This window comes from Aspergillus ruber (genome assembly GCF_000600275.1).
Source record: "Aspergillus ruber CBS 135680 unplaced genomic scaffold scaffold00009, whole genome shotgun sequence".
Taxonomy (NCBI): Eukaryota; Fungi; Ascomycota; class Eurotiomycetes; order Eurotiales; family Aspergillaceae; genus Aspergillus; species Aspergillus ruber.
This window is the reverse complement of record NW_024467305.1, coordinates 15,300-37,006: the sequence shown is the minus strand read 5'-3', so window position 1 is coordinate 37,006 and position 21,707 is coordinate 15,300. Positions and strand designations below refer to the sequence as shown.

The following is a 21,707-nucleotide window of genomic DNA, read 5'->3' as shown; positions in this document are numbered from 1 at the left end:
CCTAGCTAAGGAACAGCAAATGTCCGCAATCGCTGCAGACATTCAGTTATACGCTAGTGGCAACCGCAAAGGACGAGAAGGAATTGGGCTAGTATCTAGGCGTTGCCCTACAAACGACCAGTTCCTTCGAAGCCTAAGAACCAAGCTGACCTGCGGTTCGGCGTTAGGGTCATCCCCATCGTTACAGGAGAAAATTACCACTCCCCCTTGCGCGTATTGCCATCGGTGTCCATGCGATGAAGATTACACACAGAGAGTTTTGCGAAAGTTATATACGTGTGGGAGAAAGCCGGCCGCTCGTAGTACTCTAAAGATAAGAGTGCTTGTATCTATGTGACGGATTGTGCTTTTTGGGCCGTGACATTTAGCAGCCCCATCCTGCAGGTTACTTGTATTATTATCCATGATGGTTTCTAACACAACAAGTCTTGTCTCTTACTATTCATTTTCAATTAATGGTAGACTTTCCAACACCTAATAGCTCGAGCGGGCCCGAAATAAGGGAGACATTGTGAACCAAATGACAGAAGTGCTGGAACCCTTACACCATCAGGATCTCTTCGGCAGTGAAAAAAAAAAAAAAAAAAAAAAAAAAAAAAAAAAAAAAGACAATACTGAAGAAAGCTCGAGACAATGGGATGATAGAGCAGAATAGGCAATATCTCGCACGGATTATAGACGACAAGGGATGACTATCTCATCACCCGCTCCCCATCTAACGGGAAAGTGCCCCGGAAGGTGGATGTCTATCATGTATATCCAGGCCCAACAAACGAGCAGGCATTTTCGGTTTGATGCTGCTCTTGTCAAAGATATGAGTACGGCGTACCACCGAGGCAAATAGATATACAAGTCGAAGCCAAGAAGTCTTCGAATCGAGGACTGCTGTGATTGAAGAGAAACTACGCATACGCTATTATGATACATCAGTCCGAAGAGTATACTAACTTCTATACAGGAGAAATATTCCCGCAATATATGAGCAGCAAAGAATAGATGCGTTTATAGACGTATGCCACAGACCAACACAACCAACAAAGCAGCCTATTCACTAAGCGCACGAAGAGAGGTTTATTTATTAACCTACCCAGCCCCAAACTTCTGACTTTCTACTTTAATCTCACATTCCCATCTCCATTCCCATCTTCAGTCTCGCAAGGTCTATACCAGTAAGTCCTTGACGTGTTTCCTTGATACCCACAAGCTAACCCTACACTAGAAGAACCAAAAAGATGGACAACGCGGAATTCATGCGGCTGGTGAACTGGCAAGTCCGGGCGATGTTTCGCGCCCAGTCTCGAAAAGGGCAGCATCCAAGAAAAGCACTACCTCGTGAGGAAGTGATCAAGGTATTCATGGATCAACGTGAAAAGATGAACAAATTGAGCCCTGACCGGCCTCAATTCTCGTTCTTCCCCCCATCCTACCCGCCTTGCACGCGTCCTTTTTCTGAACTGAAGAAAGCCATGTTTAATGATCTTCTCCTGGAAAACCACCACAGGGACAGCTATCTTCTGCTGAGGCTGGTTACTCCGTCGTACAGGAATAACGCTATTTTCTCCGTTGTCGAGGATGAGAGCGGTGATGTTATGTTGCTGGAGCTGCACTACCAGGATAGACAGCGTGATGTGGAGGACATCGCCAAAAAGGGAACGGTGCTGGTTGTGAAGGAGCCGTACCTTCGCCTCGATGCCAATGGTGGCCATGGGGTTCGTGTCGATCACTTGTCCAACCTTATCCGTCTTCCAGAATATGATGAGCGAATCCCAGTTGTCTGGCAGTCGGATGGCAGTAACATTCAGCTCTCTGCTAATTCCTGGAAGGCAAGGGGAAACGAATACTTCAACAATCACAAGTACGATAACGCTATTGACCAGTGAGTCTTCTGCAGAATGCTGGCTACTAATTCTTCATGTATGCATATCTAACAGCCTGACAGCTACACCCGAGGCCTCGACTGCTCCTCAACTGCCGACGAAATCTGCGCCCTCAGTCTCAATCGCTCAATCGCCTTCATCAAAACCAAGCAGTTTGCTGCCGCCCTCGTCGATGTCGATTCTGCAATAGCAGCTACAGGGTCCACGGAAAAGGCTCTAACTCACAAGGTCCAGGCCTTGTACCACCTCGAGCGGTTCCGTGAATGCTGCGAGATCCTCAACAGTCTCCTCGAGGAGAACCCCAGCAACGCAGCGGTCCAAGAAGAGCTTACCCGAGCGACTGAGCGCCTCGTAGAGCAAGAAACAGGCATGTACAATTTCAAAAAATTACACGCAGCGGCAAACAAGCTCCGTCCGCCGCTCTTGGACCATGCAACCTACATTGGCCCTGTGGCTGTCAAGGAGGCCGGGGCTTATGGACGTGGTCTGTTCACTACAAAAGAGGTCAAGGCTGGGGATCTTCTACTTTGTGAGAAGGCGTTTGGATATGCGTTTGCAGATCCAGGGAACAAACGGGATGTGGCCATGGTGATCAACATGGGTACCAACCAGCAGTGGTTTGGGACTCAGACGGAACTCATCAGAGCGATTGCGCAGAAGATGTACGCTAATCCGCCACTGACCTCCGTCATCACTGACTTGTACGCCGGTGCATACGAATCCGTTGATGTGGTGGAAGTTGATGGCAAGCCAGTGGTAGATACGTAAGAACCCCCTCTTCCCCCATCCCAAATGACTCTGTCCAAGAGCAAGAACTAACCAAACCCAACTACCTCAGATTCCTAATCGAGCGCATCATGGACACCAACGCCTTCGGCTGCGCACCATCAGCAGTCCAGGATTACTTCGAAGAAACCCTTCACGCGCGCGAAGGTGTAGCCGTCAACAAAGACAAATACACCTACCACTCCTGCGGCGTCTGGCCCACAACCTCACACATCAACCACTCCTGCTACTCCAACGCCAACCGCTCAATCACAGGCGACATGCTCATCCTCCGCGCAACCCAAGACATTTCTGCAAACTCAGAAGTCATGATTAGCTACAAGCCGCCCGTCCCCGACTTCGACGAAGAACGAACCCGCTTCCGCAGCTGGGGCTTTGTCTGCCGTTGCGTGCTATGTGAGGATGACCATGGTACCTGCAAGGGAACCCATGACTCCCGCAAGGACTTGAATAAAGCTGCGCTTGTATACATTCGTCGTAGCTCCGCTTCTAACACGACGTCTAAGCTTGAGTCTATCGCTACCAGCCTTGCTGATACTTACTCCCAGCCTGCGGTCAAGGTGCCTCGTATTATTTTGTTCAATCTCCTCTTCGACCTCGCCAGGATCTACCTCCGCAAGAAGCAGCCCGGCAACGCTGTGACCTCCGCGCTGAGAGCTTTCCAGGCCCTGGGATATTTCATCGAAGGCGGCTCTCTCGAAACCGAAACCGAAACTGATATACCACTGACTGTCAAGCGCTTTGGACTTTTCCAGAACTCACTCATCGAGTGCTGGATTATCCTCATTCTCGCGTATCGCGATCTGACGAAGCCGGGATTCTCAGCGCAGGCGGAGAAGTATGCTAAAATGTCGTATAAGATGTCTGTTGGTGAGGATGAGAGTTTCGACAAGACTTATGGACAGCATATTCGGTCTAATGCGACTCAGCTGTTTGCTTAGTTTTCCGTGGTGGTTGATGCTGTGTTGATATTTGGAGATAAGAATTTGTTGTTGGAATCTTGAATTGAGCATGGAATGAAAGCGAGATTTGTGTTTGAGTATTTGCATTTTGTGTCTGACGGGTAGTTGGATGTTGACGACGATTCTGACTAGCCCTAAGACGTTCATAGTAATAGCATCTCAAAGAAACGTCATGAGATACCTAGTAATGATTTGTTATTTCATTTACCTCTATTTACTTCATCCCGTTACTACCATAAAGTCGTCTTCAGATATTAGATGGCCGTAGAATTCTCGAATCCCTAAGCCCGAGAACCGTGAAATAGCTTGATTCCCTTTAAACTTAGAAACCCAGTCTGATATGCAGTACAATCCAATATTTGCGTAAAGACAAAAATCAGTCTATTGATATACAGTATCACTAAGTATCAAGAAGAATAAATCCAATACATAAGTTATCATATGTGCAGTGTGGGATACAAAAGGACATTTTCGCGTTGACAAGTGCATGGCGTGCGTGGACAAAAAAAAAAAATATATGGTATAATTAAGAAAGACATGACGTGCATCAAGAAATGGTATGACCCGATGTGCGAAGTCGGGCTGGACAGAAGAGTTGCTGTAGAGATGGCGTGCTGAGACTGCTCACATTGAGTATGATGTTCACGTTCTCAATAAGAGATACTGTTTAAGGCTTATACTCCGGACGCGTTGCGGACATACTCAGCCAGAGTCGGCAAGCGAGACATCCTCCAGCCGGAAGGTATTTATATGGAGACGAAGAACAACAGACGGGCGAAACAAAGAAGCCTACAGGCCAGTCTTCTCAAGAGTCTCAGCAAGTTCATCGACGTCTTTGCTCTTCTTCTCGGTCTCTGCTTGCTTGGCCTCGTCTTCTTCTTCCTCTTCGTCCAATTCATCCTCTTCCTCTTCGTCCTCCTCCTCTTCCAGCTCGTCCAGCTCGTCAACACCCCACATGTCCTCGGGGTCATCATCGTTGCCGTGCTCGTCCTTCCGTGCTTCGAGGATCTCGCGCAGGTCATTCACGTTCTCATCCTCTTCGAGGAAGACGTTGCCGTTCAACTCAATACGGCGCAGCGCCTGCAATCCTGTCCGGGTGGCACGGAGGAGCTGTTTAACACCCTCCGCATTGATCTCATTGTACTGCAGACGCAGCGTCTGGAGCTTCTCGTTCTTACCCTCCGCAAGAGCCTGGGCGACCTTAATACCGCCACGCGCAGAGAGCAAACAGTCGCCAACCCCAAGCTCACGCAGCGAAGCCCAACCCCCAAGAACACCAGCAAGAGCCGTAGATCCCATGACAGTGAAAGTGTTGTCCTGCAGGTCCAAAACCTCGAGCGCGCTGGCGTGGCGCAAACCCTCCTTCAACAGATGCGAAATACCCTCCTGACGAATACCGTTCTGGGTCATCTTAACGGAGCGCATACCCTTTGCATGTACCTCGTAGGCACGCGCCCACGCCTCCATACTACCATTCTCCAACCGGTTGCGGCCGCAAACAATGCTCTCCAAAAGCGGGGCCTCCTTGCCCTCTTTGCGAACCTCCTCCTTGCGCTCCGCCAGCCTGGTGAGCGCTTCCGCAATATATGTACCGGCAAAGGGACCCAGGCCGTTGTTGTTCAGGATAAGATGGCGCAGAGGGACGTGGCGGGAGAGGAACTCGACGAGTGGCGCCTGCGTGTTAAGTCCGAAGGCATTGTCGGAGAGGTTAACGGTGTGCAGAGTCTCGATCTCCAAAAGAGCGTTAAGGAGGGCCGTTAGGGCCTGCGGGATCTCATTGAGCAGACGGGAGGTGAAGATATCAGCCAGATCGGCCACTTCGAGGTTCTTCTGCGCGGACAGGGCGGATGCGAGACGTTCGCTTGCGGCCACACCGAGCGTGTTTCCTCCCAGACGGACTTCGGTGAAGTCTGTGCTCTCGAGCAGAGGCTGGATCTGGGCTTCTATGTGCTCTGCAGTGTCGAGCTTGAGGCCCTTGCCTTCGAGCGAGAAAACTTTTGGAGGGGCCATGGCGGGGTATGTATATTTTTCAGGGGAGGCAGAAAAACAAAAAGTAGAGGCTGAAGGTGAATATAGAAAATCTAACAAAATCTCTTCAAAATCAGAACAGGTAATCAAGATCGCGTAAGCAGTCCGAAGCAAAGCCCCAGCAGCGTTCGATGAACGAAAGTATGCTCAATCAACAATGCGTGGATGATGTGGGAAATTCTTGTCGCTCTTTCTTCTCGCCGGAGGGGAGTTGCTGCAAACAGAAGGCGGTATGATTATTCTGCCAATCGCCGCTTTGGTGGGCATAGCGGACCATTTGTGCCGTTTTCTTCGGCGCATCGCAGCATTATTAATCGACATAGAAGCACGACATTCAATCATCTTTTTAATTGGCAATCATAGAGCATTGCTTGAAATTTACTGTTCTTCAAGAAAAAGAACTCGCACAGTTCATATCAACATCATGTCGTGGCTTTTCGGCTCCAGCAGTAAGCACCCTCCACCAACATTTTCTCCAGATCCATGCTATACCAATTCGACCAAGCCTAATAGTAACCAACATCCAATCCTTTTCATAGGCAACGCTGCTCAAGAACCCACCACTGGCCCCGTCCAAACCTCCCAGACCCAAACTGAAAAGCCCAAGGTACGGCCTTGCCCTCTCATCCGAATTCGGAACAAAATCCATGGCTAACGTAACGATATCTACAGCCCTGCTGCGTATGCAAACCCGAAAAAGCCGCTCGCGATGACTGCATGCTCTTCTCGAAGGGCGAGGATCCGGCGCAGGAATGCAAGTCGACGATTGATCAGTATAAGACCTGCATGGCGGGATTTGGGTTTAAGATCTAGATGATTGGGGTTTTAGATGGAAAGGGAAGCTAGCAGGACCATCACATTGCCTCGAGGACAGGACGGATGCGGAGAATGATTCGATGCGTTGGGACAGTCTAATATGGGTGAAGAGTGATGTCTGCTGGCGGTGGTGTATTTGTTACGATATTATTGTATTCTAGCGTTATTGTCTGGGAGGATTGGTTGCATATGATTTTCGGCTCAATTGTACAGTATCAACACCTTGGGTTTATAAAAAGGATGTACGGATATATGGATAGAACGTCTTCCCTCTTAAGACTATCAAGTTGTATTGCTTTTAAAAAATCCTCTATATAAAGAAATGGGTATCAAGAACAAACGCATTTTTCCAACCCTCCTCATAAAACAGCAATCACTGCTTCTTTTTCTGGCTATCCTCCTCTGCCTTGCGATCAATCTTCCAGCATTGCGTGATTAGTTTCCACAAACACCACAGATAAGCGATGCCAAATCCACCCGCACCGATCAGGACATTAAGAACCACCCACAGATCTGGCTTGTCGGGTGGAGGAGGAACAAATGCCTCTATGACGTGCCATACGATCATGGCAAGATAGAAACAGAAGTGGAGGATCTTGGTAAGCACATTAGGCTCAAAGGCGGGGCTCGAGTCTCCGGATGAGGGCCGGCTGCGGTAGGTTTCGAGAGATGTTGGGGGCAGACCCAGCAGGTAAGTCCATAGGAAAGTCATCACAAAGTATGGGATCCGCAGTTTCTCGCGCTGCAGCAGCGGGAACATAGTCCATGAACCTAATGTGTTGATCCATCCGACCCAGGCACGAGTCTCCTTGCTCAGACCACCGTCACCGGAAAGGAGGAGCGTCATTGGAAGTAGTGGCAACAATACGCTCTTCTCATGGACTTGGAACGAGAACAGGAAAAATCCCCAGGACACACTGGCCAGGGCTGGGAGCATTAATGAGGCTCGTGGGTGACGGAAGATAATTGCGCATGGAATCAGGATTGAGCCTAGTGTAGCACCAAGCGATGCTCTCTGGAGAAGACTGGCGTCGAAGCGATGTAACTTATAGAAGGTGTGAATGGCGCACCAGGCATTCGCGACCTTGTCTTCGAACAAGCCCCGAGAGAATGGAAACATGCGGTGCACAATCTGCAGCAGCTGGAAGAGAGGCGCATAGAACACGGAATCCTTTTTCACTTCGAAGGGAAGTGTCTGTAGCAGGGGAGGCTGCGGGATATCTTTGAAGTATTCCTGTGCTTCGACCCCACTAGCCTCGACGATGAGCGGAGCGAACAGAACCGCAAAAGCAGCGATGGTGGTGAGACCAATGCACAAGAGACGAAGAATCCGAATGCGCGGGAAGGTGCAAACACCTAAGAGAAACGCGAACATGACGGGGGCATAGTAGAGCGCCATTTGCTTGAACCCTAGAGCACCGACGAAGAAAATGCAAGCCCACAGCATGCGTCCAGCAAGAATGGCATCTAAGCTCGCAACCGCAAGTCCCAGCATCACAGTGTTATATTGGAAATGGCCATGGTCGATAAGAATAGTCGCGGGTTGGAGGAGGACGGCAACGAGGGCGATCGAGGCGGACCACACGGGAACACCATGCATCCGAGTATAGCGACGCAAGAAGTTAATAATGGCCGGGATGAAGACTAGATATTCGGAGACGACCACAGTCGCACGCATAAACACCTTGAAGCGAGGATCCTCGAATCCGCGGGATTCGTCAAGGGCAAACCATGAGGGGTCGAAAAGGGAGCCACTATTGAAGTTAGCAATCAGAAAACCAAGATCAGAGCCCAGTTCTCACGAACATTTTTCCAAGTAGCCAGCTATGGTATGCCGTCAATGGCGGGTAATCCAGGCCCCAGTATTGCAGGTCGTACGTATACCATTTCGACATCGGAAGGTGGATTGTGAGCTCCATCCAGTGTCGCTGCGCCTCGAAGTCACCGTGCATTGGAGGAATTTGGAAGCCTATATGGCCATCAGTTATTAATCCCTCCGGCACAAATTAAATCACCGCTCGCATACCAGAGTAACCCCATAGACCAACTGCCCAGCGGAACAGGCCCACAGCCATTAGGATGAGAGGGAGAACCAGCCATGTTGAGACACCCGCTCTGGCAGCCCAGAGGAAGGATACCAGAGGAAACGCAGGCAACGATTTGCCATCTCCAACGTCCAGAATGAGGTTGTTGTTTGTACCGGAAGATGGAGGGACCCTTCTCTTTTTGCGCGGGCGATACGAAGAGGACATCGGAGGAGGCATAATGAGCAAGAAGAATCAATGGCTGCCCATCAATCAGGACCAAAGGTATGCCTTGTTTGTAGTATAGCCAATGGTGTCGTCGAGAACTGGTGTTATTGCGGGCAGTTCCCATTTGGGTGAACGTGATGCCGATAAAATGTGGACCAATCACGGAGCTCTAAATGACCCGCACGCTAATTCTGGAGCTAGCTTGGTCTAGGCAGGCGGTGATCACAGATTTTTGCCAGCCATCGAACTTTTTTTCTTATCAAAAGCTCCCGAAATTTTTCTTTCTGTTCTTCTTCCTCTCAACATCTTCCCATTTTTCACCCCTTTTTTCACTCTTCCTTTTCCTTTAACCTGGATCGCGTTGTCCTGTTAAATATTCTTTTTCTTGCTATACGGATTTAGATTCTCTCTAAATCCCCAAACTGACACAGTAGCGTGGGCCGTACTTTGCATAGTACTTCAACAGACACTCTGTGGGCTTTTCACATCGAGGGCTGAGGGCTGATACATCGCAATCTACTTCCGTGGGATCTGTGGGAATCTGTCTATCTCTGTGGGCTTGAACATTGTCCGTTGTGGGTTACTTGTGGGTATTTGTGCTGAATTCCATTTCAAATCGGGTGATTGAGGGTTTGTGAGCTTTGCCGCACTTTTAAGACCGATTTTTATACATTTTATTTGGTTGGTCATTCTAATTGTGAAAAAAAAAAAAAAAAAAAAAGCTTGTTTTACTGACGCGATACTCTCTCCACTGTAGATCAAAATGTCCAAGACCAAGGTTTCCTCTAAGGCTACCAAGGCTGAGAAGCCCGTCGACAAGACCTTGTCCAAGGTCAAGGATGCTGGTGTGACCAAGTCGTCCCAGTCTCCTAAGTCCAAGGGCAAGCAGATTGCCAAGGACGTTGCTTCCAAGGAGAAGAAGTCCAAGAGCAAGAAGAAGGCGCCTACCCCCAGCAGCTCTGAGTCCGAGTCTGACAGCGAGGAGTCTGACTCTTCCAGCTCTTCCGAAAGCGAGGAAGAGAAGAAGCCTGCCAAGGATGTGAAGAAGGGCGGCAAGGCCGAGAAGAAGGTCGAGTCCTCCTCTGAGTCTGACTCTGACGAGGAGATGGGTGACGCCTCCAGCGAGAGCGAGAGCGAGAGCGAGGACGAGAAGCCCGCCAAGAAGGAGCAGAAGAAGGACAACAAGAAGGCCGAGGCCAAGCCTGCCGAGTCTTCCTCTGACTCCGACTCTTCTGACTCTGACTCTTCTGACTCCGACTCCGACTCTGAGGAGAAGGAGGCTCCTAAGAAGGAGACCAAGAAGGAGTCTAGCGACAGCGAGTCTGACTCTGACTCCGACTCCGAGTCTGAGGACGAGGCTCCCGCCAAGTCCAAGACCGAAAACGCTGAGGCCAAGAAGGTATATACTATATTCCACAACAAAATGTAATTTGGCAGTAGCTAACTTTATCCCAGGAGTCTTCTGACGACTCGGACGACTCAGATGACTCGGACGACGAGTCCGGCTCTGACAGCTCCGACTCTGACTCTGACTCCGATGAAGAGGAGAAGCCCAAGGACTCCAAGAAGCGCAAGGCTGACGAGGAATCTGCCCCTACCCAGAAGAAGTCGAAGACTGAGCAGCCTGCTGAGGGTGACTCGCCCAACCTTTTCGTTGGCAATCTGTCGTGGAACGTCGATGAGGAGTGGCTGGCTTCCGAATTCCAGGAGTTCGGCGAACTCTCCGGTGTGCGCATCGTGACCGACCGTGAGTCTGGTCGCTCTCGTGGGTAAGTGTTCATCGTCGCGAGAAGATTTTGATAAGGGACAGTGTGTTAATTAATGCCTTCTAGATTTGGATACGTCGAGTACACCAACGCTGTCGACTCTGCCAAGGCCTACGCGGCCAAGAAGGACACCGAGCTTGATGGCCGCAAGATCAACCTCGACTACGCTACTGGTCGTCCCGCCAACAAGGACCAGGGCAACGGCAGGGAGCGCACGCAGGACCGCGCTCGCTCTTTCGGTGACCAGACCAGCCCCGAAAGCGAGACCCTGTTCGTTGGCAACCTGCCCTTCAGTGCCAACGAGGACTCCGTCCACGAGCTGTTCGGACCCTGCGGTAACGTTATGGGCATCCGTCTCCCTACCGACCCTGAGTCGGGCCGTCCTAAGGGTTTTGGCTACGTGCAGTTCTCGTCCGTTGACGAGGCTCGCCAGGCCTTCACCGACCTCAACGGTGCTGACCTGGACGGCCGTCCTGTCCGTCTGGACTACAGCTCGCCCCGTCCCAACAACGGCGGTGGTGGCGGCGGTGCCCGCGGTGGCCGTGGAGGTGGCCGTGGAGGCGCTCGTGGAGGCCGTGGAGGCCCCCGTGGAGGTGGCCGTGGAGGATTCGACGCTGGTAGCAGGAACCGGGGCGGTATTACCGAGTTCACGGGCAAGAAGATGACCTTCTAAGCTCGTGGGCGGTTTTGATTGATACCTCGTATGCTTTGTTTTTGCTTTTTGGGACCGGGTTTTTTCAAAAGTTTTTAGTATGTATTACATCGTATGTTGACATGACTAGACAATAATACCATTTGCATGATCATCTCTACAAATTCTTTACTACTATGCGTACTCGGTATGCATAGTACTTCTAAATGCGGATCCCCCGCAGCGGAAGTCTTGGCGTGTGATGGCTCCCATTCCGGAGATGTCATAAGCGCCGTCTTTTGCTTGCCCCTTTTTCTATCTTTTCTTCTATTCTCTCCTCTGTTGTATAGGGTGCCTGTACTCTATATCACTACTTACTCGTATTCATAATCGCCGTCGACTATTGTTAAGGCTTACTCAGCTTCTAGACTCCGCGTGCATACTGCAAGTCAGTGCAGGTCACCTGTTCCGGGTCGGGTGATCCGTCGTCTATTAACTCAACTAATCCTCTTCTCAACGTCTATTTCTGTCCTTGACTTTTTCAACTTTTCACTTTCAACATAGCTTTTATACTTCTTTCTAATTAATCCTTCTGTCTTATATCTCTACCCTGTGATATTCAGCGATCCTCTGCTCTAATCAGGGTGCGTGCCTCAGGTGTGGACGTTGATAAGATCCCCGTCCGTGGTTCAACCTCTCCACGCACCCCCACTCGTTTCCAACGACCCTCTTCTTTCTTTGCGACGTCCCATCTGCGGCTCTGTACCGGGTCTGACCTGCTTCCTCTCCTCTCCTAAACCCATCTACCACCTATTCATCGACACGTCCATCTCAACCCCCCTCGAACGAAACACTATGCAACCAAACCACTATGACCTGCTGGGTCAGGTGCGCAATGAATCCAGGAGTATGACGCGAGATGACTATCAGCCGCTGCATGAGAATGCGCTTCAGTCACGTTCCCCGTCCGGTGCGGCGCCCTCGAGAACAGAAGGTATGTCTATTTATTCCTCTTTACCCAGTCGTTGCTCTGGTTCTCTCTGTTTCGGCTTTATGGCTCTCATAATGTACATACTCTGGCCTACGTTTAAACCGTTGCTATTGTTACCATGTACTCACTTCGCTATTACATAGACTCCTGGATCGAGGTCGCATCCCAACCCTCCTCGTCATCCCTTTCTTCCGCCAATGACGACATCATCACCACCGGTTTGCGCGTTCAACAGCAGGGATCCAGCCGTTCTCGCAGCCAGCGGCACGTTGCCATCACCACGCAGAATGGCTACTCGTCGAGAGACGCAAGCAGCAGTCAGGATGAATACGAGGAGAGTGAGAGCGAGTCAGACCGTGTGCTCAGTAGCTCCAACGAAGAAATCAACCGGAAGCCACCATCGCTCCAACAGAATCGGCCTTCCCCGTCGACGTTGGATGCTGCCTCGAGCGATGATGATGATAACTCAACGGCCCTGGGGACACGGGTTAGCACGTCTCGATTCGTGCCTCAGCCCAACGTCTTCTCCCACCCGCCTGCGTCCCGGAACCCTTCTTGGACTAGGGCTATGGATACTCGCCGTCCTGAGCCTAGCGAGGCATCCAACTCTAGCCGTCGTACGGCGATCCGCATGAACTCCCAAGCAAGCATGCGGTCCAACCGCTCAGCGCGGCAGAACCAGCAACACAGCCCGTTTAATATGCTTTCTCCATCTCACCAAGCTGACCATGATGCTGCTCTTCGTGCGAGTCTTTCCACTTTGCTCTCTTGTGCGGCGGCAGCACGGGGTCTTCCCAAGTCGGAAACCCAACAGTTGCCAACCGACCCCCCCAGACAGCAAGCGTCTTCCTTCCGGTTGGTGCCAGAATCAGCAATGGACAGCGGCGATGAGGAAGCCTCCCCAGCTGCTGTAGAGAGAAATACAGCTGGACCTGTCCCAAGGAAGCATCCCATTTCTGGGCCCTCATATCCATCTGAGGCCGCTCCTGCTCCTAAGAAGCGTCGATCGAGCTCACCAAGGGGTGCTGGAAACCAGGCAGCATCCCGGAAGAGCCGTCGGTCTATACTCAACGAGTCTTTATCTGTTAGCAGCCCCACGGTCATGACATGGGTCGTGAGCGCAGGCGTTGTTGTACTCTTCTCTGCCATCAGCTTCTCGGCCGGGTATATGCTTGGCCGCGAGGTAGGACGAATGGAGATGGGTCCGGGTATGGCTGGGGATGGGAGCGGCACTACCTCTACTACCTGTGGCCAGCAAGCAGTGAAGGGAGGCCTGAAGCGATTCCGATGGGGCTCTTCTGCTGCCGGATCGGGCATCCTTGCTTGAGTGCCCCTAAACTATTCACTAATCACGAGTTTGACATGGCACGGTAATGAGCTCTCTTTCACGCAACGTCGTCATGGATCATGCTTAGCCTACTGGGATGGAGACGGTTTGAATTCGATTTTTATAGTTTGCCAGCGTCAATTGTTTTCGTGTTATGCAGCGGGATTGGATTGGGTATTCTACGTTTTGTTTAATCTGGGATGGGCGACCTGCAAAATTGGTCCCACGGTCTAATTTTATATGGAGGGTCGTTTCGGTTGGAGTTCGGGTTTATTGTCATTTATACCCTGATAGCACTGATAGCAATCGATAGTTCTATTACTTAAGTGTAGTTTGCCTAGTAGTTTTGCAGTGGGATTGAGGTGGTTTGTAAACTCAGAGAACGCTTTAGCCCGTTATACCAGAAGCAGTCAGCACCCAACCAATACGAGGCTTTAGAGATGTCCGAGTACCATTGTATCTTTGCCCTCCGACGAGATTGTCTTGAGGTGGACTCTTACTGCATCAGTCACGATATGAGGACCATTGAATCTCTCTCTTCACGCGGTACCTATAATAATGCCAATCTATCTCTTCTCCTTCGACACAGACCGAAGCTTACTCTCAACCTCCTAGACAAAAGTAACGTGCGAGCACGTTATCCCGAAAGGGATCCATCAGCGTGTTTGTCCTCCTAAAATCTCGATGTATCCTGGGGAGATTTTCTCTCTGGGCGATGTGGTAAGGCATTCTTAATGAATGATCACGCGGAGTAATGTACTGTAGTCGCTCGCGCTCTGAGGGCAGTACATCCATTCGTCCTTGGGTCTCCATTTGTACCACTGCCTCTGTTACTCCGTACATTTTCCTTTTGTATACGCAGCATTGGGTGTGTCTTACATTGCCCTCATTGTCTATTTTGAGGAGGATGAAGTTGGATGCGGTAGTCACTATTCCATAGACAATAGAATTGCTACGTTATTCGTTCCGCTTTCTGATGATGTGCAACATCGCTGCAAAGTGATTCGGAGTCAATACAGCCAAACGCCAATCAGCTTTGGGTTCTACAGAAAAGGCTTACCTAGCGAGATTGACACGCAAGGCATATGTCAAGTCGACGCCTGATGAGTCTCCTGGGAGGCGCTTATTTGGCTTCTTCAACAACAGCTATGCTTGTAGCCATTGATTTATCGTCATACCAGAGAAGGCATAATTGGTGCTTCCATTGACTGTGACTTCCTCATCGTTGGAAGTCATCTGCATTATGTTCCGTTCTCGAAGCGAAGAGCTCATCTTCTTCATTTCGAAGATTGTCATTCATAATCAACATAAGAGAAATGGAGGGCTGGTGACGGATTCACGATGCCATAATTATGCGTCGGTCCACGACAACTATTTACAGTGGTTTCATATAGTCCACATTCCCCACTTGTTAAAATAAACCGGGAGGATTGTGTCTATTATAACTTCAGCGGATAGTTCGTTGTATGTGAAATATCCCCGGGGAAGTCGATGGACTTGTCGGTTTGACTCTAGATTTTTAGTGCTGTTTCGGCTATGTAACGAAGATTGAACGACATGCTTAGCGACTTGAGCAGTCCCAAATGCAATAGAAACAGGTTAAACCGTAACCATCAATGCCGAAGGGTGTTGTCCGCTGTTATTTTCAGGCCAAAGATTTCCTTGATGTCTTTGGTCGACAAGAAAGAATATTGCTAGAATTTTTCTAAATTGCCAGCAAATATCTCCAGTGCTAATCCATGACTGTTCTTGTCATCTTCCACCATTCCTTGCAGGTGAAAACCTAGAGACTCTGCGCCTTCATATCCATTGGGATGGGCTTCGTCGTTTAGGTGTTTATCGACTTGCTGTGGCCGTTCCTCTGATTTAACACTTCTCTCTCCCACGAATCTGCACTTCGTCTGTTGAACTGTTTTTGCAACCTCGAAGGCCGTACCCCTTGCTGTTTATACTTGAATAGCAAGCGAAAAGTGATCCGAGAAGTGAATTGCAGAGATAATGTAGATGGCAGGGAGAGGATGGAAGTTGATAATGGACTACGCTGGTGGGAATAAGTGTAGTCCTATCCAGTATCCACTACATTAAGAAATGTATACTCGCATCACCAGTCAAAAAAAGAATATAGAAATGCAATAGCCGGGATTCGCTGGTGGCCACCCACCCGACTACCAGCCCCCCACATCGCGCAATGCTGAAAACCTTTCTGCCCACCTGAGAGCTTTTCATTGGCTTTTTGGAATCCTTATACAACAGCCATGCATAAACCATTCAATGAGGTGTCCAAACATTCTCTTAGTGGAACATATAAAGGGTGCATAGCCCAATGGGCCACCCAATTCTATTTTTCTGGCTGTGTTTAGTTTTGTGCAAAATCTCATTATGAAGTGGCTTGGTATTCAATTCATGGAACAGGGTCATCAGCAACCATCTTCCAGAATCAGCTCTGTATGTCCTCTACAACATGAGAGGCACTGAAGGTAGCAAAGCTAACAATCTCGGCTGCCTTTGATAGCCCCGATAACAGAGCGGCTACAGTCTTCAAACCATCAATTCCATTTTATCAACGGGCCTTACCCATCCAAGCCAGCGGCTGGTCTAGATATACGTTATCCAGATGGTCCATATTATACGTGGTGGACGCAATCCGGTGCGACCAATATCCGCGCTGCTTGTGAGGATCTCCATCACTATTTCCTCCAGCATACGAAAGACCCATACGACGGGGTAGTGTGTTTCTCGCGCGGTTGTCTTCTAATTTCAAGCTACATTTGGTTCCACCAAACAAGAACCCCCGATATTCCCTTGCCCTTCAAAGCTGTCGTGTTTATTTGCGGCGGGCCGGCTTTATCAGTCCTCGAGGAGCTAGGAGCATCCATCTCTGCCACTGCCCACGAATGGGACCGACGGACCAAGATAGCGCTGCGTGAACGAGCTTCTAAAGACGCAATACTCAAATTGGGGAAGGCCCGATGGCTGACCCCCGGGGCAAACGGTGACAGTGACCTCGGGCTGGATCCGTCAGCTCAAGTGGAGGATTGTAATGTGTTTGGATTAGATATCACGCAGATCCAACAGACATTGCGCATCAACATTCCGACAGTGCATGTCTACGGCCGGGTTGATCCTCGGTTGCCCGCGTCTATGCAACTTATCCATCTGTGCGATCCCGAGAAAAGGGTTGTGTATCGACATGACGGTGGGCATAACATCCCTCAAAATGCAGAATCCGCGGGCAAGATTGCGCAGTGTATAGAGCAGTGTTCCAGATTAACCACAAGGGGTTGACTTCATGTATATAGTTAGTTCTCTTTACTCAATTGCAGTAGCAAAAAATGACATTTACAAACATAGTCGATCCTCCGCTCGAAAACAGTAATAATAGTGGAAGAAGCTATAGTCAAGTAATAATACTGTCTAACTATGCAACATTTGTTTTTCAGAAATGGTGTTGCATTGACTTGCTCACCCGGCCATCACCCTTAAAACACAGGGAAGAAAAAATATATACAAAAACATACAACAGCCGGGATTCGCTGGTGGTCACCCACCCAACTACTAACCGGCCGGCGTGTGGCTTAAGTACGGCTGAGCGGACGGGAAGCCCTGTTCTCCACACCCTATGGTCGTATGTGCTGATAAATTCTATGGTTGGGTATATAGCCAAAAAGTTGATGAGGGCAATGAGCGATCTCCCAATACAAATGGACAGCAAGTTCCTGAAATGTGAAAAGTGACTCGGCTACCCAACTAACCACACAGCCAGTGCCCCAAGTTTCAATTGCAGGAGTTGTCAAGTTAGTAGCTGACCCTAGATGAGTCGAACCCGCGTTCAGATAATGAATCTCATTCCTGGGAGCCTTCCAAAAAAGGAAATGAGCCCCCAAAGTCCAAAATTGTGACCTTTCCTGTACTTCTTTAATACAGCACATTCTGTTTGTCCGAATCCTGCAGGTAGATGTTCAACTGGCGAATGCTCACAACTGCTTCTCAGCTCTTGTTTTGTATATTGATACAATCGTGGCGGTGTATAGTCTGCCAGTCGTCGCCTAAACGCTCCCCATTTAATATCAAGTGGTTGGAGCAAATGAGATTAATGAGCAGACATCCAAAGAGTCACAATATTATTCTCTTTGCAGCAGTGCTCGAAATCAGCTGAGTGGTGGCTCTCATGCCCATCTAGCACCAATAGATGTTTTGCATCTGTTGTACGATGTCGACTATATTTATCAAAGTGTTTTATCCATTCCAGGCCAAGCTCATTTGTAGTCCATCCATTGTCACTGACCCCAATGACCCAATTAGATGGCAGGGAGCTATCACGATACCAAGTTGAGAGATGGCATTGCCCAGCAATAATGATAAATGGTGGTATCATTGAGCCTTGAGAATTCACCCCCTGGATGACTGTTGCCCATTCTCAATTGCCGGGCTGCATCATCTTTGCTTTTCCACGACTGTCTGAGGTTGTTGTAACCATTGCAGACGAGATCACTCCCATCTAGACTGCGGCAAATCCGCAAATTTGCAGATGCGGATGGCAAAATGGCATCCGCGTTTGCGAATTTGCCGCGTCAACTTACAGGTAGATATCGCCAAAATTCGCAAATGGGTCGAAACTCTCGACTAGACTGCAGCAAATCCGCAGACGCGGATGCTATTTCGCCATCCACATCCGCAAATTTGCGGATTTGCCGCAGTCTACTCCCATCATAAAACCAGTTTCATCAAAGTTCCAGATATCTGACTCCATGTCATGGCGCTCTACTAGGATAACAGAACATCCAACTCATGGGTTCTATCTAGGTAGCTATCGACGAGAATAATCAACATGAGGAAGGAAGAAAGGAGGTGACGCCGTATTTATCAACAAAGCAAACAACTGCATCTCACGTGATAGCCAGACAACGTGACCAGACCGTCACACTCCAGTATGCCGTACTTGGCCACCATATTTTAAATGAGCCGAAACCAATCCCTAAGTATAGCTGGATCTTTGCATTTGGATCTCTGATAGTCGTACTTACATGTAAAACACGTCTGGAGCTGTGGTTGTTGCTTAACAAAGTTGGAAGCCCAGCATGATCTAACGCATGGCGCGTCGTGTCCAGTAAGCAGTTGGTTGGCCATATCTTCAACACCATGAAGCTGGGGAGGGAATGCTCATGAATCAAGGTCTATTATCTCTTGAACAAGTACTGATTCTTCTAAGTCGGTTAATTTTCGCGAATTGGCTGGCAAAGCACATTGAGATTGTCAGCCTTCTGAGTTGTGCATGTAAGGTCGCTTCACTGACATTGTAGATCTTGGCAATAGATTGTACACTTTGTTGATTACCATTTTTGAATGTCTAGAGGGCAAGGAATAATTGGTTTTCTCTGCTAGTAGATTCCATGGTTGTACGTGGAGAAATTATACAAAGAACCTTCGGTGTGGTGACTTAAGTTGGAATGTGCGGCGTTTGCTATGCTGCGTTGTTTGCTATGCACCTACGTTATTCTCGTTGATGGCTATAATGGTTTAGATAGGAATCCAGTTCGTTTGTATCTACTATTCCGAGCCCGTGACAACACTCTGTTTAAATAGTCTACTTTTCCGATAAGGGTTGGTCAGCAACCATGTCCAATAACCCCTTCATGAACTGGTCGATGCATTCAGCCTTCACCCTCTCCTTTTCTTTGAGGATCATCGCAGCCGACGTTTCATGTGACTCAGGTTTGTATGGAGATGTCAACATCCACATAGACCACTTCTGAATAACGGCAACTGCTTCCTCGGGGGAGCATTGAAACCATTCAATGTGTGGCCTTAGACAACCATGACAATCAATCCTGATGTTGCGATGCTTCAATTCTGCATGACATAAAGCCTCCACTCGATGGGCATTTGGGACGGCCACTTGATGATTCAAAGGAATGGGATACAGGGCTTTGGATTTCCTGTTACAATCAAAAGCCCATTCTTCATGACGCTTTTCCAAGAAACGACAGGTGTATCCAATCTTGACAAAGCCTTCATTCCCTTCAACTTCATATGCGTAGAGATACCCTTCTTTCTGGTCTTCTGGCACCAGTGGTTTCGTCAATTCGCTATAGATCTCGGGAAATGATGACTTGAAATCGTTGGATTGATCACTTGTGGCGATGATGTCAAAAGGGGTGGTGTCAAATCTCCGTGGCCAATAAGTGGCTGGATCATTATCAGGATCTTGAGATGTAGATTGTGCTGTCAAGTCGTCATCTTGCAAGTCAAGATTGTCCTTGCTTGTGCTCAAGAGCGATTTAGTCACGTTGTTGTTATGACAAAAAGTATGGCTGCCCTCATCCTCTGGCATATTGCTTTCTTTTGGAGGTGCTAACACTGGACTTCTTTCTTTGCGAATCTTCAGAATTTCTTTTTTCCATATTTCAACTTTCTCAGGACCTTGATAGTTGATATGCCAGCAGCAAAACATGTTCTCTTTCAGAACCAGGAGAAAATAGTCAAGGCCATCATCATCCAGATATATATCTGGGGTAAGAATCTTATTAATGGTTTTTGCACGGTTCTGGACACACTGCCCGCCCATTTTGTTATGACAGGAATTTCCTTGCTTTGTCACCCCAGCACAGTATGCAGAATAATATCGCAAAGTTCTCTCAATCTGCTCTTCAGTGCTTTCTCTGAAAGAGAAGGCATTCCTCCAACTGTCAACCCGAGAACATATCCGTGTGCGGTCATCATGGTAACGACAGTGTACCAGCTTAGCCAGCTTGTAGAGTTCATCCCTGAGCTTTTGCGTAGAATGATTGGGGTTCGTCAATAGCCCAATCTGCATGTTGATATCCGCTTTGAGATTCGATATTGGCATTTTGCAAGGGTGCCCCTTTGATGTGATACATCCACATTTCCAGTTGTCAATACCAAGTAGAGTTCTCAACGATGAAACACTCAGCTGGGTTATCTCCTCTGTTAATGCTTTGTCTGCGGTCGTAGACTTAGACACATCTGGCGGAGGACTCGTTGGCGGAGTGTAAGGCAGAGTAGATGGTGTTCTTGACAAGTAAAACTTGTCTTCAGACTCGTTCCAGGCTCCCCTTTCGAATTCATCCGTTTGTGGTGGGGAACTGGGAGGACTTATATTTGCGAGTGCTGACTTGGGGACCATATTCACACGAGTATTGTCGGTGGAAGACATGGCAGAATAAGGGGGGCTTTGCCAATGGAGCGAAGTAAATTAATTTGATGCTTATTCCAAGCCTGGAACCCTTCGATTATATGTATGCAATTATTACATTGCTGGTGCGGGGTTTTCATGGCTTAGCGTTTGTTGATTATACGGGGTTCGAGACAAAGGTACGGCGCTAAACAACACGCCACCATGGATTTGACAAAACAAACGGGGTACTCAAGCCAAATTAATACTACGTTGAATAAACGGGCGGAACTTATCGGAACATGATCTTTTAGAGATTCTTCTGAGCGTAGTGATGTTGCCTGCATGACAGACTCTGGGCATCTCCTCATTCCAACCATGCCAGCTATTCTCATGTTGGATTGCATTAGCCTTATACAAGGAAAGAGAACCATTGTTACTGGGTCATATTACATGAAGACCAAATTGCTACTAGAGACAGCTATTAATTGTTGGGTCTAGACAGTTCTCTGGGTCCTCTGAATACGGCGAGCAAGAAGCAAAGCCATCTTGAGAGTTCTGCCGTCGATAGGAATTATCTGAGTCCCAAAGCTTAGATATAGAGCTTTTTTTTTCACTCGAAGATGGTCTTTTCTCCAACCCAGGCTCTTCCACAAGGTGCTGAAGAAGCATGAGACATTAGCTGGATCAGAGGAAAAAAAGGCCCCAGTACAAATGACCTCGTAAAGCTTATGCCGATGCCGAAATCCGCAAATGCATATAACGGAAGTCAATTTGTCAGAACTATCTGTCGTGACAAGAACAGACTGCAATGCTTGGTTGGATGTCTTTGACACTATTTCGAGTGGATAGAGGGGGAACTTTGATTGAGGAAACCTATCGATCCTAAGGCCTATCTATAGAAAACATGGTGGCTAGTTACTAAGGGAAATTGTTGCGAAAGGAGCTCAAAGAGACAAAGAGAGTATAGTGCATGATGTATGTATGCACTGGCCATAGTAGAAGGATGTTGGCTGCATAGCCATAGTCCCTAATCCTATAACCATCTAATCATATCTACCCATGGATACGGTTGAGTAGCAGTAAGTCGTACGTTCCGAGTACTTCTGTCAAATGATGTTTAAAGTACCGTTTGGTTT

General features: G+C 48.6%; 8 protein-coding genes across 8 annotated transcripts, besides 2 other annotated features; 5 read left to right on the top strand and 3 right to left on the bottom strand.

Moving 5' to 3' along the window:
* Positions 1-1,232: 1,232 nt before the first annotated feature.
* On the top strand, positions 1,233-3,604 carry EURHEDRAFT_453797 (TPR domain protein; the record flags this gene model as incomplete). Its single annotated transcript, XM_040784154.1, has 3 exons — positions 1,233-1,876; positions 1,940-2,641; positions 2,716-3,604. 3 exons carry the CDS (start codon positions 1,233-1,235, stop codon positions 3,602-3,604), a joined length of 2,235 nt encoding a protein of 744 aa, XP_040639749.1.
* Positions 3,605-4,414: 810 nt separating this feature from the next.
* EURHEDRAFT_514497 (GTPase-activating protein RNA1) lies at positions 4,415-5,635 on the bottom strand (the record flags this gene model as incomplete). Its single annotated transcript, XM_040786274.1, has 1 exon — positions 4,415-5,635. The coding sequence occupies one exon, from the start codon at positions 5,633-5,635 to the stop codon at positions 4,415-4,417; it is 1,221 nt and encodes a 406-aa protein (XP_040639748.1).
* A 326-nt stretch (positions 5,636-5,961) lies between these two features.
* Positions 5,962-6,743, top strand: EURHEDRAFT_411203 (copper metallochaperone COX17). Its single transcript, XM_040781552.1, has 3 exons — positions 5,962-6,102; positions 6,193-6,260; positions 6,326-6,743. The coding sequence occupies exons 1-3, from the start codon at positions 6,078-6,080 to the stop codon at positions 6,464-6,466; spliced, it is 234 nt and encodes a 77-aa protein (XP_040639747.1). The 5' UTR covers positions 5,962-6,077; the 3' UTR covers positions 6,467-6,743.
* Positions 6,744-6,842: 99 nt separating this feature from the next.
* EURHEDRAFT_401716 (dolichyl-P-Glc:Man(9)GlcNAc(2)-PP-dolichol alpha-1,3-glucosyltransferase ALG6) lies at positions 6,843-8,733 on the bottom strand (the record flags this gene model as incomplete). The annotated part of the gene is made up of 3 exons (XM_040780104.1): positions 6,843-8,223; positions 8,276-8,438; positions 8,496-8,733. 3 exons carry the CDS (start codon positions 8,731-8,733, stop codon positions 6,843-6,845), a joined length of 1,782 nt encoding a protein of 593 aa, XP_040639746.1.
* Positions 8,734-10,365: 1,632 nt separating this feature from the next.
* On the top strand, positions 10,366-11,160 carry EURHEDRAFT_453493 (putative nucleolin protein Nsr1; the record flags this gene model as incomplete). Its single annotated transcript, XM_040784123.1, has 2 exons — positions 10,366-10,490; positions 10,554-11,160. Coding segments are annotated over 2 exons (732 nt in total), but the record flags the coding sequence as incomplete, so codon positions are not given.
* Positions 11,161-11,973: 813 nt separating this feature from the next.
* Positions 11,974-13,436, top strand: EURHEDRAFT_376589 (uncharacterized protein; the record flags this gene model as incomplete). The annotated part of the gene is made up of 2 exons (XM_040778870.1): positions 11,974-12,112; positions 12,253-13,436. 2 exons carry the CDS (start codon positions 11,974-11,976, stop codon positions 13,434-13,436), a joined length of 1,323 nt encoding a protein of 440 aa, XP_040639744.1.
* Positions 13,437-15,835: 2,399 nt separating this feature from the next.
* On the top strand, positions 15,836-16,721 carry EURHEDRAFT_453793 (uncharacterized protein; the record flags this gene model as incomplete). The annotated part of the gene is made up of 2 exons (XM_040784152.1): positions 15,836-15,881; positions 15,949-16,721. Coding segments are annotated over 2 exons (819 nt in total), but the record flags the coding sequence as incomplete, so codon positions are not given.
* Positions 16,722-16,898: 177 nt separating this feature from the next.
* Positions 16,899-16,969: a sequence feature (Protein overlapping with rRNA (EURHEDRAFT_453776, EYE96054.1) was converted to a misc_feature.).
* A 27-nt stretch (positions 16,970-16,996) lies between these two features.
* Positions 16,997-17,075: a sequence feature (Protein overlapping with rRNA (EURHEDRAFT_453776, EYE96054.1) was converted to a misc_feature.).
* A 1,945-nt stretch (positions 17,076-19,020) lies between these two features.
* On the bottom strand, positions 19,021-20,580 carry EURHEDRAFT_453802 (GIY-YIG nuclease family protein; the record flags this gene model as incomplete). Its single annotated transcript, XM_040784155.1, has 2 exons — positions 19,021-19,673; positions 19,737-20,580. 2 exons carry the CDS (start codon positions 20,578-20,580, stop codon positions 19,021-19,023), a joined length of 1,497 nt encoding a protein of 498 aa, XP_040639741.1.
* Between the last annotated feature and the right edge of the window lie 1,127 nt (positions 20,581-21,707).